General features: G+C 30.7%; 1 protein-coding gene across 1 annotated transcript in view; it reads right to left on the bottom strand.

Moving 5' to 3' along the window:
* Nucleotides 1-18,864, bottom strand: part of LOC111626928 (protein IWS1 homolog) — a 58,012-nt gene that overhangs the window by 26,394 nt on the left and 12,754 nt on the right. The window contains exons 2-6 of the mRNA XM_023370454.1: nucleotides 17,111-17,174; nucleotides 11,729-11,969; nucleotides 9,325-9,787; nucleotides 5,771-5,808; nucleotides 4,389-4,495 (exon numbers count right to left, since the gene is read on the bottom strand). Coding sequence (XP_023226222.1) covers nucleotides 4,389-4,495; nucleotides 5,771-5,808; nucleotides 9,325-9,787; nucleotides 11,729-11,969; nucleotides 17,111-17,161 — 900 coding nt within the window. The 5' untranslated portion in view covers nucleotides 17,162-17,174. The remainder of the gene's footprint in view (nucleotides 1-4,388; nucleotides 4,496-5,770; nucleotides 5,809-9,324; nucleotides 9,788-11,728; nucleotides 11,970-17,110; nucleotides 17,175-18,864) is intronic.

Below are 18,864 nucleotides of genomic sequence, written 5' to 3'. Positions count from 1 at the left end.
AGACACACTGTAAAACTAAATAATTTTATCTCTGTAGAACTGAAATGCTTTAATTTATCCACATCCATACAAGAAATTACAATGCAAGTGATCATCATATAAGATGAATCAATTAAACAGAAACCTGCTGAGTTGCTATAAATGAATAATAACTGCAGAGAAAATAGCACAATCATTTGCAAATCTTTATAAACAATGGAGAGAGAAATATCTGATATAATATACCGTATTTTTCGCCGTATAAGACGCAACGGCATATAAGACGCACCCAATTTTAAAGGAGGCAAATTCAGAAAAAAAAAGATTATGAACCAAATTCTGTAGTAAAATATTTTATATCAACTGTATAAAGTTAACAGCAGTTAAGAAAAATTTTATGTCAACCATGTAACATACTAAGAGCTATCTTTACTATCATAAACAGTCAGCAAACAGTGAAAGTAACAAAAATAAGGCTGTCATGTTTTTATTCTAACCCCAAGAATTCCTCTTCTTTGCTGCTATCAGAAATGAGGAAGGACAGATCCACGCAGTCATTGTCATCACTTTCTTTCTCACTGGTGTCAAATAAGACGTCGTCTTCTGTTCCATCCAAGGCATTACTAATGCCACACTTCTTGAATGATTTTACAACAATGTCTTTCTTTACGGAGTCCCATGACCTTTTAACCCATTCACACACTTGTGTGATAGTGGGCCTCTTCATCCGTCCAGTAGGAGTCAGATCATGGTTCCCAGCTGCCATCCAGGTGTTCCACTCCTCTCGCATCAGAACTTTGAACGGTTTGTTAATAGAAACGTCCAGAGGTTGCAGCTGGCTGGTAAGACCACCAGGAATCACAGCTATTTGGGTCTTAATTTCCTTAAAGTTCTTTTTAGTAGTTTCTGTAATGTGCGCTCTGAACTGGTCAAGCACCAACAAGGAAGATTTCTTCAGAAGCCCGCCAGGACGTTTAGACCACACTTTATCAATCCACAGCCTCATGCCATTTTCGTCCATCCACCCTTTATCATGAACGTGCACGATGACTCCCCGTGGAATTGTTTCTTTTGGGAATGTTTTTCTTTTAAAGATCAACATTGGCGGCAGTTTGGTACCATCTGCACAGCAGGACAGCACAACCGAGTAGTGGGTTTTCTCATGCCCTGAGGTTTTTACGGTTATGCTTTTGGCTCCTTTGTTATCTACGGTTCTGTTAGACGGCACATCAAATGTTAGCGGGACTTCATCCATGTTCCCAATCTGGCTCATTTCAAAGTTATTCTTCTTCCTCGCATCAATAACAAACTTATGAAAAGACAGAATCTTTGATTCGTATTCCTTTGGCATTTTTTGTGCAATTCTGGTTTTGGTGCGCATAGAAAGGCCAGATCTCTTCATAAATCTATAGCACCACGATGGTGATCCGGTGAAATCCTGAATGCCTTTCTCCACAGCAATGCGTTTGGCCTCATAGATTATCATTTTTGTTGAGACAGAAAGTCCATTTTGCCGGTGACGTGTGATCCACTCCTTTACTTCTACCTCTAACTCTGGCCACTTTGCAGTTGGTCCACGCAAAGTGTGCTTGCTTTTATCCAACTTTTGGAGCTGATCCTCCTGTTTCCTCCACTCTCTTATCATTTTCTCAGTTGGAGGTGGCCCAAAGTGTCTCTCACCTGCTCTGTTTCCATGCTCCTTAGCAAATTTTATTACTTCCAGCTTAAAAGCAACTTTATATGCCAGTCTCTTCTGCTTTGACATCTTGATGGGGTGGTATGAAATATGATATATTTCATTCAGATATACCATACTACATATATCACTGCTATTAGCTGAGCGCAGAGACGAGTGCCTTCACCCGCTCCCGTGCTGGCTTACGAGACTCTAAAAAGTGCACAAAGCCAGCGCGGGAGAGAGCGAAGGCACGTGCCTCTTCGCCCAGCCAATCGCAGCGCGAGGCAAAGACCGCACAAAGCCAGTGCGAGGCAGAGCGGAGCTTCCTGGTATCAGACGGCGCCAAGAGGTGGAAGGGAACGGAGTGGCCGAGTATTCCTGCGGTTATGTATGTATGCAGAAGTGGAGGGGCAGCGGAGGGCCATGGTGGGCTTTTGTATTTGCCGTATAAGACGCAGGCACTTTTTTCCCCCCGATTTTGGAGAGAAAAAGTGCGTCTTATACGGCGAAAAATACGGTATGGCATTGAAAATTTTCTCTGTTGACAAAATTTTTTATTATATTCAATTTATTAAAGTAATAATATATTATATTTAATATTAATACAATGTAATAATGGCTTAATCAAGAGTGATAAAATTTTTTATTGTTATGGGCACCAGCCAAAATATCTAAGGAGCCAATTTTGACCTTTGGAGTTATTCAGATTTTTTTACTTTTAAGTTAAATGCTCAATATGGGATCTAAATTTTTGTATGATTTAGAGAGCTTTCATATAATCTTCTTATGCACACTGCTTAAAGTTGAAAGATCAATACCTGGATATGCACTTTGATGTGAAACAAACAGGTATTAGATATTTCCTTTTTTATTTAAAAAGACTAATAAATTTTATAATAGATTGGTCATCATATTAATCCATAATAATATATTTTATTATTGATCATCATATCAATCACTGACATTGAAACCAGTTGCTGGAAGACATTAAGCCATAGCTTTTTCTGTGATAACAATATCAATTCCTTAAAATTTCTTACATAAAAAAAAAGAAATAAATGAGAATTATAAGTTTTATAAAAAGTTCTATATCATAAATACATTTTATTTATTATAAGGAAGTTTTAGAAAAACATCATCTTACATATTTAAAACAAAATAAAAACCTCTATTTTGTAATGAAATAAAATTTAATTAAACAGCAAAAAGAGAGAAAAAAAAAGGTGTGTTGATATTATAATTAAATGATGTAAACAAATAAAAATAGTAGTCCTTAGGCAAAGAATAAATAATATAATTATATCATAACAAATATATACAGTGCAATTATTTTCATATGCCTAACATGCATTGACTACAAATCTTAAATCCTTAACCACAAAACAGAAGTAAAAATTTCTGTAAAGAACTACTTTTCCTTCTATTAATAGAAAAAGAACATAACATAATTCTGAAAAAAAGGCTTGTAAAAGGATTTATTAAGAAAGTTCTGATGAGACAAATCTCAAGATAAACAATTTAGACAGGCATACAAAAAACTGCACTACACGAACAAGCAATTATTTATTGTGAGATCATCACAATGCTGGGCTGCAATTTTTCAATACATATGGGCAACAAATGCTCTCCACCTCAAATTAGTAGTATCTTGCCCCTGTACATCATACTTTTCCTTTAACAATAGAGTCATGCCAATCATCTATTAACTGCTTTCAGGGGAATTGAAACAACACGTTGAATTGAATATATAGTCAATCGGGGACTCCTGCACCTAAGGTTTCTATATCTAGTCTTGCATTTCATCTATCTAATTCCATTCTTGAGATTAAGGAAAAACAGACAAAAGAACAGACAACAGTGGAAATTTATAAATCTACAATTTTTTTCAAATTGCAGCCCAATGATGTCAGTGCATCACTAATACAAGTAATTAAATAATGACTAATCTAATCTCTGGCTATTTTTTGGAAGTTTTCCTGGATGCCACAGCACATGGTTTGAGAACCACTATCTTACAGTTATAATGAACATGAAATATTAAGAACTTTAGATAATATATAATTGTTTGTTTAAATTATATTTACTCTCAATATCTGCAGATTTCACATCCATAGTTTCAATCATAGTTTTTCTGAATATTTTTGATTATGAGTTCAATCAACTTTTGATCAAAAATATTCAGAAAAAAAAACATTCCAGAAAATTTCAAAAAATAAAGCATGGAATATTTAAAATACACACATGTTTTATTGTATGTATTTTCTCTTTCAGGTCATTAAACAAAGGCAATCTGTAAATGTTGAAAGAAAGAAAATGTTATATTGTTGCTGATGTGTACTATATAACTAGGTCTATTGAATATACACAGACTTTTTTTATTGTTATATTTGTACAGACTTATTATTCCCTTCACAATACAACATCATAACTATTTATACAGAACTAACATTAGTAGTATTAGATATTATAAGCAATCTTCAGATAATTTAAAGTATACAGGAAGCTGTGTGTAGATTACTTGCAAATACTATGCTATTTTATATAAGAAAACTGAACATTGGTTCCAGGACCTCTGTGGATTTTGATATCCTCAGAGGTCCTGGAACCAATCCCCACAGATGCTGATGGTCAATTATATATTATATGCTTCTTAAAAAGCTTTTAATTTTATTAAGTAAAAAAATGTGCCTTATAATAAATAAATTAATTTCATATAAAATTATTTACATACTTCAAATTCTTCATCTTCATCACTCTCTCCAAAGATATCTGCTATTAATTCTCCTACTTTTGATTCGTTATCACTCTTATCACTTTCACTATCACTATCTTCAGCATCTGCAAATATCAAAAATTAATTTTTTTTATAACACTCATAATTAAATAATTTAATTATCATCAGTTTGAACAAAATAAATACACAGGGTTAATTGAAAGTTCCTTAAACCCTTTTTATTCCAAAAGTCCTAAAAATATATTACCTTTGTTTATGTAGTTACCTAAAAATCAAGTGATTACCAGACTAGATCAAGCTATATTACTGCTACTAATAATTAATTAAATACTAAGTAATTTGGCCTAGAGGTAGGCATTAGGCACAATCTCTTATTAAATTTAACAATTATAATTAATATTTGTTAATTAATTTATAAGATTCTGGAAGAAAAGAATCAGTCTGGGGCAGGACTTGAACCCGCAATTTCCACTTACCATGTGGATGCGTTGCCAATACGTTACCCAGATTCTGTCTGATTGTTGCATCCAAAACTATTAATTTGGATATAACCATACTAATTACTAATATCAGTAATATAGCCTGATCTAATCTGGCAATCATTTGGCTTTAATAAATAACTATTGGACTTATGTTTATACATAAAAATCATTTCCAGGTTACTTATGTTGTACTTATGAACAGAGGTAACTTAAAAGTTCCAATGATAAAGAGCACCATTTAGTTAGTGTAAAACTATTCTCTGGATTCAAATAAATACATTTGGACTGTGTAATTTGAGCTTTAAATTTTTGAGAAGTGACTTTATTTTATGTAATCTTTTTTCAAAGTCAACAAAAAGGTCCATACAATTCTCTACACCAGGTCTTCTTAAACTATGGGTTGCGACCTCATTTGGGGTCGCTTAGCAAAATCTTGGGGTCGTGAAATTTTAATGCAAAATATTGGAAATAATTTGTGAGAGTTTGAAAATGGCACACTTTGTGTCATAGGTTTCGAGAACTGCACTTTGTGTCACTTCTGGTGCAGCAAGACAACGATTTAGCAACACTGTAGTGTGAACTAGTGTAGTATTGTTGCTTTCAGTGTATTCAGTTGTCTCTGTTCCATTGTAACACAAGAGTGAACTGTGGTAGTACACCATTATTGTTTTTGCAAATTTGTATATCTTTATTTTATATTTTTTGGGTCACAAAGAAAATCACAATCATAAATGGGGTTGTAAATAAAAAAAAGTTTAAGAAGCCCTGCTCTACACATTATTTCCTATGTAACTACATTAACAAATTTAATATATTTTAAGTATTCTTGATACGAAAAGGATTCAAGGGACTTTTGACTCACTCTGTATCTATATAATTTATTTTATATCTTATTACCTGATGCTTCATTTTCAACATCTGACCCCAAAATTTTCCTGTAAAATAATTATTTTCAATTAAAGACAAACATTTTCATATTATATAAAAATTCCAAGTAAAATTTTCTGTAGAAATGAAGAAATATAAAATTTTAATTCTACATGTGATTGAAATTTAAATATAATAATTCTTTTATATATATAATTACACATAAATAAAATAAATATAAAGATAAATAAGCTTGTTACAATTCTTTTCAAATTACGTTTTAATATCTTTGTATGACTTTATCGTCAAAAATTTCTATGTTTATTTATATAGTGTATATATATATATACAGTAGAGCGTCGATTATCCGAATCAATTGGGGAATGGGGTTGTTCAGAAGATCAATGTTTCAGATAACCGATTAAGTACGAAAAAATATATTAATTTATCCCATCTTGACATTTTTCTCCATTGCATGTCACTTTGCGTTGAATTTTTGTCGATGTTAAGCCTAACAAAGGCTATTGTATCGTTAAAAATTATTTATTTATTTTGTACAAACAAAATAAATATATTGAAAAATATAAAAACAATCAAAAATTACACTTCAGAAGTTAATTTAGTATCAAAAACGTAAAATATTTGAGTAGCCGAAGACATAGCCAAAGATTGCAGCGCCACAGCACTGGCAAAAATTTAAATTTGCCGACTGGAATTCTTTCAATGATTGACTTTCGGATAATCGACGCTCTACTGTATATATATATACATATACATATATACACAGTAGAGCGCATGTATGTATGTATACATATATAACCAGCTAGATTGCCAATGCAGTTAAAGAACCAGCATCTGTTTATGAACAGAGGTAACTTACTAAGATCTAATCTGGGCAGTGCCAAGCATTAATCCAATATGGGTCTTACAGCAGTATGGCCCAAACTGTTCAGTTATTTTCAATTTAGAAGTTAAAAATACACACAATGATGGGCTAAATGTCAGTTTCCATGGGCTGCCTTGAGTTTCACAGCTGCCCACACCCAAATCAGGACTACTAATTTTAAAATTTCAAGTAATAGACTATATTTGCCATGAACCAGACATCTGTTCTTATGGTTTGTACCACAGCAGCTTACTGCCTGAATTAGATTATATAAGATTTTTTAAAATTTAATACAATTGGCAGTGCTTGTATTTTATTTATGAATTTATTTTTCTGAAATAAAATGTAATATATATTAAAATAAGGAATGGCAACCAAGAAAACAGTCCACCAGAAAAGCAGGAACTTCCCAGTGGACCAGTCTACCACTGACCTAAGTTCAGCAATCTACGGCATGAAGAATAATTAATGAAAAACAGTACATTTTGGAGCCACAACAGAGAAAAACAAAAAACTGAGTGGTAAAAAGTGATACTTAAATATTACATTTATTACAATATTACAATTAATTTGCCAACAAAGTTTAGTTTCATTCATTTTTATTCCTATCATTATCTTTGTTTGGCTTCCTCTACCATTACAAATATTTCAAAATTTCACTTATTATGTTTACTTTCACCAGAAATTTACTTAACACACCATCTACAGATAAAATTCCCTTAGATTCACAACACAAAATATGGAGTAGAAACAACTGAAGAATAATTTACAGGGGATGCCTCTAAGACAAAAAGAAAAAAAAATACTGTTCATATCTATTTACTACTTAAAACTTAAACAACTTACTGATTTAAAAACTAAAAATTGTATTAGTTGTGAATATTGTTTTGCATTAAATTTGCTTGTGATTAAATGATCAAAATATATAATTATATTCTTCTATAAATGAAATAACTATTGCCATATTATATTTGGACTCTAATATGCCAATTTATGATTAAAAATGGTAATTCAGCCTAAAACCAATTTTGTTAAAATACATTAAAACATTAAAAAAGTCTATTTATCTATCAATTGGCATGATATAAAGCATGATATAAAGCAGGGGTGGCCAATCTTTTGCATACCATACGCCAATTTTTTGACAGACAAGTTCATATGCGCCATATAACTCGAACACTTTTTATACAGTCTTATGTTCAATGTTAGGAGTTGATAAATAGAGATAAGAATAAATCTGCTTCACTTAGGGGAGAAAAGTGAATAACTTAATCACGCAGTTGAATTAATTAATTTATGACAGTTTATTGAAGTACCAATTTACAATAGTCAATAATGATCTCCTGTACGAGAGGGTGATTGCTTCACGATAGTGCTATAGCTGCCAGAGTCTCGTTTGGTGAAAGATTACTCTGCACCACAATTATTGGCACTGAGAACGAGATCAGCTTGGAATAACTTTACTCACAATAAATGTTTTTGGCCATTTACACGCCTGTAAACTGATTGAAAATAAAGACCGCAAGACTCAAAATACATGCATACACTGTAATTTACTATGTAGAGAACACTCATTTTATCTGCAAAATAGATTGTAATGAATTGTGCAACAAATGAACTTGCCAAGACAGACTTAAAAAAATTTATTTTTCTATATAATATTCTTAATCGCAAAAAAGCCAAATCTGGCAATTTTGCTCAGAACTAACTGAAGCGCCACTTTGTAATCGTCCAATGCACCATGTTTGGCACATGCGCCACGTTTTGGCCACCCCTGATATAAAGCATTACAAACTCCTATTACCAAATATTTAATATCATTAAAGAATTTGTTAGAAAACAGTAAAGCAATAAATATGTTTCTGTAGAATCCTATATTAAGAATTGTATATTGACTGCATTTTCTTTCATATGCAATAAAAATCAATGAAAATGCCGTAATGATATACAGTACATATATAAGATATATAAGGTAATGGTGTGTTAAGAAAAAGCTCAAAAATTGAACTGGAATTTTTATGACAAAAGCCACTAAACTGGGATGATAGAATACAGAAACAATGGCACTGAAAGAAATACAAACAAACATTGAGTGTCACTCTCCACTTCTCACTTTTACCAGTATAATTTAGATTTTTTACATGATTTGAGTGTGATTTTGAGAAATTTGTAATACTGAGATTATTCAACTCATATATCATGATGAGTATTAAAAAATACCATTCATCGTAAAGGGAATTTGGATACAATTGTACCAAAGTAGGATTACATATTCTTTCCTTATGTTATAAAAATTTTATTTTTGATCTTATAAAGAATTTAAATTTAAAAATTTTCAAAAATAAATATAAAAATGCCATTACAAATAAATGATGAAATTTATAGACTAATCACTAAAAATAATATCCAAATCTTATAAAAATTGTTTAAATTATAAAAAGTAAGAGTAACATAAATTTATTAATTTTTATTAACTTTTAAATATTATATTGATTTCTTTATAAATATTAATATAATATTACATATTATTAATTTCATATATAAAAATTCTTAGTAATTATCAGCATGAAATTTAATTTAGATGCTAAAGATTAAATTCTGAAATTTCATTTTTATGTTATATTAAAAAATGCATATATTAACCATAGAATATCATAAATACAAAATTAATTAAAGATATTAAGAAAATCAAAATTACTCTTCATCAGAAGCAACAGGTGTAGGAGGTGATGATCTGGCTTCATCCAAATTATGTGCTTCACTAATTTGATTTTCTTGATCTGATTGTTCCATTTCATCTTCTGATTGTACACCACCTTCATCTGAATGATGAACTTCGTCATCTGAATGATGCACTTCTTCATCAGATTGATGCACTTCTTCATCAGACCGATGCACTTCTTCATCAGAACGATTCACTTCCTCATCAGAACGATGCACTTCTTCATCCGAACGATGTACTTCTTCATCTGAACATTGTGCTTCTTCATCTGAATGATGAACATCCTCATCCGAATGTTGCACTTCTTCGTCTGATGGAGAAGGACTTCTAGGAGTATCAATCTCTTCTCTATCAGATGCTGCTTCTTGTTGTTCTTCATCACTTTGAACAACATCATGATCTGGTTCACTGTTTACAGCATCTTCATCATCACTTTCTCCTAAAGATTAAATAATAGAACAAAAATAATTTATGTTATAGCAGTAAGGTTTAAAAGCTTTCAATGTATTTATTTTCTCAGTATTAAACTAGCAATATTTTTTCTCATACACAGTGAGCACATTCTATTTAAAGCACAGGATACTACATGAAATGTCATACACTAAAAATGTCTTATAAAATTTTTAATATACAAAATATTACAGAGGAATTGGTATTAAAACATTCCCTGGAATGTGCATAGCTAGCCAGTATGCAGGACATGTTCAATGTATGCATCTTCTTATAACCTTTTCAACATAGACCCTCATGTTTCTCTCAACTTTACATCACAAATCCTTTGTCAATCCCCGAAAAAGTCATAATGGCCAGCCTATACACTGTCAGTCTACAGGAAGTAAACCTTGTACTAAAATATACATGAAAACATTTGAAAGTACTGATTACACTGTTTTCTTCCAGCATCAACCATCTCTTGTCCACCATGTTTCCAAACAGAAATCTCTGGTGTAACTTAAGTATATCAAGCTGACAAATGCTGTCATCTACTGAAGCTGACAAATGCTGTTATCTACTGATCTATGGTTCAGTAGATGACAGCATTTGTCACAAAATTTAAAAGTTTAAAACCCAAAAATAAAACTCATAAGATCTTTTCAATATAAGACATTTTGTGCACCACACTGTATGTCATGTTACAAAAATGACATTAAAAGTAAATGAATAACTATGACAATAACATATACAGGTATACCTCGCTTTATGTCGGTAATTGGTTCCAGGAGAGGCGATGTAAGTCAAATTTACTTATCTCCGAATCTACTTGTCACTAGGCTAAACCATAAATTACCATTCCCGGTTCTGTATTTTATTTATTAATGCATTTTTAGTAATATACGGTTAATAAGGATCTATTTTAAGCTTACGAACAAATAAATTTTAGTTTTTAATATAGTACAGAAAAAAGTAATCTAAATTTACGAATGCATGTACTGTAAATACAGTACATACTTGTAAATGTATATATTTTAATATGATTTTATGTGCTTTAAATGTTTTTCTAGTGATATTACGACTTCAATATTTGTGGCAGACAGACGTAAAGTTGAGTAAAATGACTTAAACTTGATTTTTATTTTTCCATATACTTTTTTTGACAAACGATGTATAATCAGGAATAACATAACTCGAAATGACATAAGTCGAGGTATATCTGTATAAACAGGACATCATCATCATAGTTAGAAGAGTATATAACCTGGCCCACGTCACATTTTTAGTAATGTTGGATATGTTGATGATTTTTCTGATCTCTAATGCTACAAATGAATAAATACCTAAACAGAGAAAATGTTCCCTTTTGGAATGGTTGGCAATCAGCTTGGATTGAAACACAATTGAGGGCTTGTGGGACAGCTTCACTCATGAGATTTATGCCAATAGACAGCAAAACTCACCAGTAATTGACCTGAAGACTGCAATAGAATGTGCATGGCATAATTTAGATCCAGAAATGCTACAAACATTAGTACTTTCTATGGAGAATTGGGTATACAAAGTCATAAGCAACAATGCAAAATCTACAATGTACTGAAAACTGTTCATTTGATATTTGTGAATTCCAGGTAACTCTATAATTGAGAGACATCTCTTTCTTTAGTTTTTCATTAAATATAGCTCTGATGAACATTACGATTTATTTACTTTTACATTTTTTAATTGTTAAAATAGCACCCTAATGCAATGTTTATTCTGTCTATGCCTATTACCATCCCTGGCATCAATCTAGTTAATTTTTGATCTGATCTCATATATACCAATATAGAAGACAACACAATTAGACAATATTCAGTTAGAACTAATATTTAGTGAATTCATTAGATGTTAATTATAAATCAAATATATTCTTTGTTATCAATACATTTCATTAAAAAAATCTTACGTTGTTCAGCTACACTATCTTCATCACAACTTTCAATTTCATATTTTTGTCTTTGTCCAGTTTCATTATCTGATGTGTCATCATTTCTTCTTTTCGGACTCTCTGCATCACTTTCATGTTCACTACCTGAATTTACTTCACTACCTTCTCCAGGAGAATTAGGTGATTCAATGGTATTATTTTCAATGTATGGTTGATCTTCATTATCATCACTTTGTATGTTAACAGATTTTACATCATCCTAAAAATCAAAATGGAAATTTTACAATAAATTTGGTAAATAAAATTAATAGCAATTACTTATTTGCAATTATTAGATTATTAAAATATTAACATAAATATAACAAATATGAAGTATATTAAAAATTATTCTTTTCTAAATATTTTCACACACTAAGTTTCTAAATATTCTTCTTGTACCAATTTAGAATATTTTAGAAATATTTTGTAGACAATTAGATCAAACTTTCACTCTCAGAAACTATCTTTTTCAGTTTATGACTCATAATGCATATCATTTGGACCATAGATATTTGATAAAATTGAAATTTTTTTTATTGTCTACAAACTGATACATCAATCATATAAAGTATTAAATTTTTAAATGCACAGAACTGCAGATCTAAAATATTAATTACTAATTAACTCAAAACTGAAGGAAAATGCTGAAGGCTAATCTTATACTTCAATTAATATCTTTAAACCCAAAATGTTTCCAGCCTTTCTAAGGCCATCATCAGTGCATAACTTCCTCGAGGATAGCCTTAGAAAGACTGAAAAAGTTTGGGGTGAAAAAATGTTGCTAGTCAAAAGTCATTTTCATCAAACCCCTTCAGGACTCACCATAAAACAAAATTTGTTGAGTCCTGAAGGGGTTTCATGAAAATGACTTTGAAGGATGTTTTGAGGATTGAAAAATACACTGACATAAGCACATTGCAGTGAAAAGAAATTACTTTAAAGGATACAAAATAAATTTTGATGACTAAATTCAAATCTTGCATTTTATTGAATTATTCTCAATATTTTTTGATTTTGGGTACATCTATGAAAACAAACCTGAAGTCACAAATAAAACTTAAGATAAAATCATATTTGGGATGATCACATTTTTTTTTTTAACTATCACATATTGCTGATGTATAAGTCATATTTCTAAGCCTAAAAAATAATCTCTCCAAAACTAGAAGTCAACTTTTATGGCAGGCAATAGATGAACTTCCTGCCTGAGATAGGTTTGCAGATTGTTATTAAATTTGTTTTTTTTTTTATTTTTTGTTATTGGATTAACATGTATTTTGAGTTAATTATAGTAGCACATCATCCAGTTTTTCTGTAGTCCTTTTGTTATATGTTTATTCATTACATAAATGAGTAAACATATAACAAAAGGAGGTTAAAATTAATAAAAAAAAAAAAGTAATAACAATGAAGAGATGATAAATTTGTAAATGTATATATTTTAATACGACTTTATGTGCTTTAAACGCTTTTCTAGTGATATTACGACTTCAATATTTGTGGCGGACAGACGTAAAGTTGAGTAAAATGACAAACTTAATTTTTATTTTTCCATATACTTTTTTCTGACAAACGACGTATAATCGGGAACGACGTAACCCGAAACGACGTAAGTCGAGNTTTTGTTATATGTTTATTCATTACATAAATGAGTAAACATATAACAAAAGGAGGTTAAAATTAATAAAAAAAAAAAAGTAATAACAATGAAGAGATGATAAATTAAACTAGACAACTTCAAACAAAGCCCTCCATGCATAACAATTGCACTATGAGTACATTTGTAAAGTCGAATGAGTTAAACAAGAATGGCGTCAACATTATTCCTACTTTTGTTAGATGTTACATCTGATTCATTTACAACAAAATAGCTGTTTTTCTAAAATCGAAGATATGAATGTTGCTAGTGCAGTCTTATCTGAAATATTTTTCTTAGATTGCTTCCGGCAGGCTTATTTGTATCATTTCACCTTTTAATCCACAATTTAAAGATACGAGTCGTCACCAACATTGAGTATGCACATTGAATGGAATTTGTTTTTATGACCGACTCTTTAGTAACACGTTTAACTCATTTGACTTTACAAATGTACCCTATATCTCTACTGTTGGTGCCAATCATTATCCTAAATGACACAATTCCAAATGCCAAAAATCCCAAAAAATTAAATCTCAAAAATGTAATCCTGGAAAAAATAATAATAATAAATCTTTAAAAGATTTTTACTTACATTTTTAAACAAAATTTATTTGAGAAACATAGAAATACATTACAAAACACTTCATAGCCCATTTTACACAATAAAATATTTAATAACAGTAATAGTCAATATGTATGCACTGTACATAATACACACATTTATTTATTATTACATTAATACATAGTAGCTAAAATCAAATATGTAGAATTATAAATTATAAAAATTAATGCAGAAACTTTTAAATAGTAGTGAAGAAAATAAAAACACCAACACATATGACATAGAAAGATTATGGGCAATTGCATGGAGGTAGTCCATAAGAGCTGGTTGACTTTCATGATCATTAACTATATTTTGAAGTCTTGCTTTGCAATGAGTAACTACTTTTTTCCTTTTAGGGCATGGTTCACCTCAGAGAATACACTCATATTCATTTTCTATGTTGTATTGCACTTTTTGAAATTCTTCAAAGATTTGGTATACCAACATGAACATTCCCTACTAAATTTTCCCATCTTCTGTGCCATGCTTTTACATTGTTTCGGGTATGTAGAAATCCATTCTGTACATACACTCATATATAGACCACAAATTTTTCATTAGGAATTGAAGCTTTAGGCATTTCAGGATTTTGATTTTTGTGATTTAACCTTTTGGGGTTTAGATCTTTCAGGATTTCAACATTCAGAATTGTGACCTAAGCTCTCTACTGTTAATTGCAATTCCTTTACAAATTGCTTTATAGATTCCCAGATATTTCAGATGAGAAGGAGTCAATTCACAATGTATAAGATGTGCCCTGTCAAAAAAGACATCAATGTCCTGGTCAGAGGAAAAGACCACTAAGGTAGTTGTAGTCAGGTAAAACTCAGCAGAAAAGATGAGTTTTGATGTTCTTTGATCCCAGAATGCAAAAATCTACACATGGTACCACTATATAAAAGTGTTGAATAGGATTTACAAAAATATATTTCAGTGATTCCAAACTTTGAGCTACTGCCTCCTTGGTTCCATAAACTTATACCTAACATTCCCCAACTGTACTCCAATGTCCCCTAATGCATTTTCCTTGTGTGAGAAAATCTTGGAAATATTCTTAGAAAACTTTTCTATGAACCTCACACTTTATATCCTTACTATGCACTGTTCTGCACATCTGAAAATCATTAATCTCACTTGTGTTATTCCCGACATATATCGGGGTCGTGACCTTTAACCCGCTGGGTTAAACCCAATATATCTCGTTACAGTATTGGTACATTTTTTATACTAGATGTCACTATGCATCATAATTTTTATATTGAAATGAACTTTCAAAATATTATTATTTTTTTGTTTTTATATTTTTCAATGTATTTATTTTGTTTGTGCAAAATAAAAAAAATAATTTTTAACGATACAGTAGCCACAATTATTATTATTATAAAAAAATTTTCATTAGGCTTAACATTGACAAAAATTCAACATAGCAGCCACATGCAATGGAGAAAAATTTCAACATGGGATAGGTTAAATGCAATGTTTCTTCTTACCCATTTTATCAGAGGAAAGGGAAAGATCTGTCAGTGACCCAATCCTCATCTATGGTAACAATTCAGTCAGTAGACTACCTCCAGCATCCCTCTGCCTCCCACTTGCTTCTTTTTGTCCCCCTAGATTTACTCACAGTCAACAGTAAGCAGTAGCACCCACTGTGGAAATAACTAATATAGCTCAATACTCCAACTTTTGAACTGTATATAAAAGAAGCCAGAATGTATTCTCCTTACTCAGGAATGGCAAAGATCCCATGGATGAAACTACTCATCCAGGTATTTACTCAATACCTTCATATGACAATAGGATAGATTGCCCCTTTGAATATATTAGTGGCACATGTAGATCTGTGTATACTAGGATCAAAGAACATCAAAACTCAATCAGAAAATGCCTAACTACAACTATCTTATCAGCTTTTGCCTCTGACCAGGACATTGACATCTTTTTTGGGAGAGCACATCTTATACATCACTCACTATGACACCTTTTCATCTGAAATATCTGGAAATACTCAAAATCGATAAAACAATTTGTAAAGGAACTCACAATAAACAATAGACACATGGTGACATTGAGGGCTTTATTTGAAGTTGTCTAGTTTAATATATTCTCTCTCTGTTATTATTACACTTTTATTAAGTTTAACCTCCTTTTGTTAAGTTTAACTCATTTATGCAACATACTTTTTATTTGTATTCATTTTGTATATACAGTAGAGCGTCGTTTATCTGAATCAATTGGGGACTGGAGTGGTTCGGATAACTTATTTTTCGGATAACGAATCATGTACGAAAAAATATATTAATTTATCCCATGTTGAAATTTCTCTCCGTTGTGTGTCGCTTAGCGTTGAATTTTCGTCGATGTTAAGCCTAACGAAGACTATTGTATCGTTAAAAATTATTTTTTTATTTTGTACAAACAAAATAAATTTATTGAAAAATATAAAAACAATAAAAAATTATACTTCAGATGTTAATTTAGNGTTGCGTGTCGCTTCGCGTTGAATTTTCGTCGATGTTAAGCCTAACGAAGACTATTGTATCGTTAAAAATTATTTTTTTATTTTGTACAAACAAAATAAATTTATTGAAAAATATAAAAACAATAAAAAATTATACTTCAGATGTTAATTTAGTATCAAAAACGTAAAATATTTGAGTAGCCCGAGAAATAGCCGAAGATTGCAGCGCCACAGCACTAGCGAAAATTAAAATTTGCCGACTGGAATGCTTTCAGATAACGGACGTTTCGGATAACCAGCTTTCGAATAAACGACGCTCTACTGTATTTTTATTTTAAGTTATTTTATTTTAACCATTGTTTTGTATTTCAGTTCCAAAAGCAGTAAAAAAAAATAAAATTTCTTATTAAAATAGGAACATTTTCCTTTTTCACAGTAAACATAACAAATGCATAAAATATTTAATATGTTAAAACTATACATTAAACAGAGAAAAATTACATTTCACAAATGACAAATTTTAACATCCAAAAGTCAAGGGTTGCTTACATTTATATTTTTGAAAAATTCAGTTTTTTTTTAAATTCAGATACTGTATAATACAAACATCAATAGTTTGTATTAAATATATAAATTTTATTATAAAATAAAAATTACCTCCTGATCTGAATGATTACTTTGCATTTCATCATCACTCTCTGCATCCATAACTATTTGAATTCTAGAAAAAAATAAACAACAAATTACAAATATATATGATTATATATAAAATTTTATATAATGTTAAAAATACAGTGCATTTTGGTTAATTGGGACACTGGTTAATCACGATCACTGTTTATTTGAGTCATATTTTGAAAGACAGAAACAAAAAAGTTAAATATAAGGCAAATTTACTTTGCTTGTTTGGGACATCCCATCAATTTATTCAAACACATCATGCTCAGATATTATCATAGACAAACATGAGGAGGGATGGACAGTACAAGCATGGATTGTTTCTAGGCATTGTCTATATGCAGAGACTCTCAGTCATCACTAAGATATAGCATGAAGTATATGCATTTGATTGGACTGAGTAGCAATATTGGGTAACAGTGGATAAAACTATCCACTGTTATACTATATTGCTATACAGCCTGCATATCAGTTTAAAGATTGAATTGATATACATGTATGTATTTTTAGAGAAGCCTCTCAATATGCCAAGGAAAGATTTAACTTTAGCCAAAAAGATCACTTTGTGTGAATTTATTTACATATATGTACAGTAGACCCCCCCTATAACGCGGGTTCATATAATGCGGATTCATATATCGCGGCGAAAAAATTGCGACCATATTCATATAAAGACACTAACAGAGACTCGTAAAATGCGGTAAAGCGTCATCGCCAACTCATGTCACAACAGGATTGGTCAAATATGGACCAATAGTGGATGAGCAGCCAAACTACTTACACGCTATGGAGAGTTTAGGCAGATAAGTTGAGTTTACTATTGTCTGTACAGTATATAAATTTGGTACTGTAAGTCTAATACAGTACTGTAATTTTATACATTTCTTATTCAATGGTCATAAAAATTATTTCTATTAATGATGTCTCCAAAGTTAAACGAATTTTTCACAGAAAAATAAATTATCAGAAAATGCCCCGCCATTTGGTGCACTGCTCCGCGATGAAAACAAGCTTAAGCAATGGTGTCGTCAAATGGTGCACACTCGGTAAGTAATCCTACAATTTTTTGTTTATAGCATAGTTTATACAGATTATTCCCAAAAAATTATACGTGTTTTGGAAACGTTGAGTCAAATTAGTCTAGAATCAATTAATTTTATGGAAGAAAATCTTTCAAACAGCTGTAGTCCATAAACTGTACATGTGCCGGGCTGTGATTGGCTCATATATTTAAGGATTCCTACAACGCAAAATTCTTATAAAGTGGAACGTATCTACCGCGTTATGGGGGAGTCAACTGTATTGTACATATATGAATTCACATTGAATATAAATTATATTTTCCAATAAAAGATTTTCTATAATCATTTACATACCTGTCTTAGCATAGCTATAAGCCAAAACTTGCAGTAATCAAAGAATTTTATCTGATTGCATAATTTTCTGTCAATGAGTGTTAATATCTCTTAAATCGTATTTATAAAATTTGAAAGAAAATGTATAAACTGATAATTTAAGCAACTTATTCAGAAATTTAATTTTTATGTAATTTCTCAAAGAAATATTTCAACTTTTTGTTTTTCTATTCTCTTGAATAAATTTTTAACAGACCTTCAAAATGGACCTTAAATTTCAAATCTATTAAATAAAACCAGAAACAGTATAATACAGACTCATAAGCCTATTTGAAAACCTCTCAAATAGTAGGAACATATTTTTCCATTATAGTTTAA

This window comes from Centruroides sculpturatus, unplaced genomic scaffold (assembly GCF_000671375.1).
Source record: "Centruroides sculpturatus isolate CEXI.00-Female unplaced genomic scaffold, Cexi_2.0 scaffold164, whole genome shotgun sequence".
Taxonomy (NCBI): domain Eukaryota; kingdom Metazoa; phylum Arthropoda; class Arachnida; order Scorpiones; family Buthidae; genus Centruroides; species Centruroides sculpturatus.
This window is presented reverse-complemented; position numbering and strand designations above follow the sequence as displayed.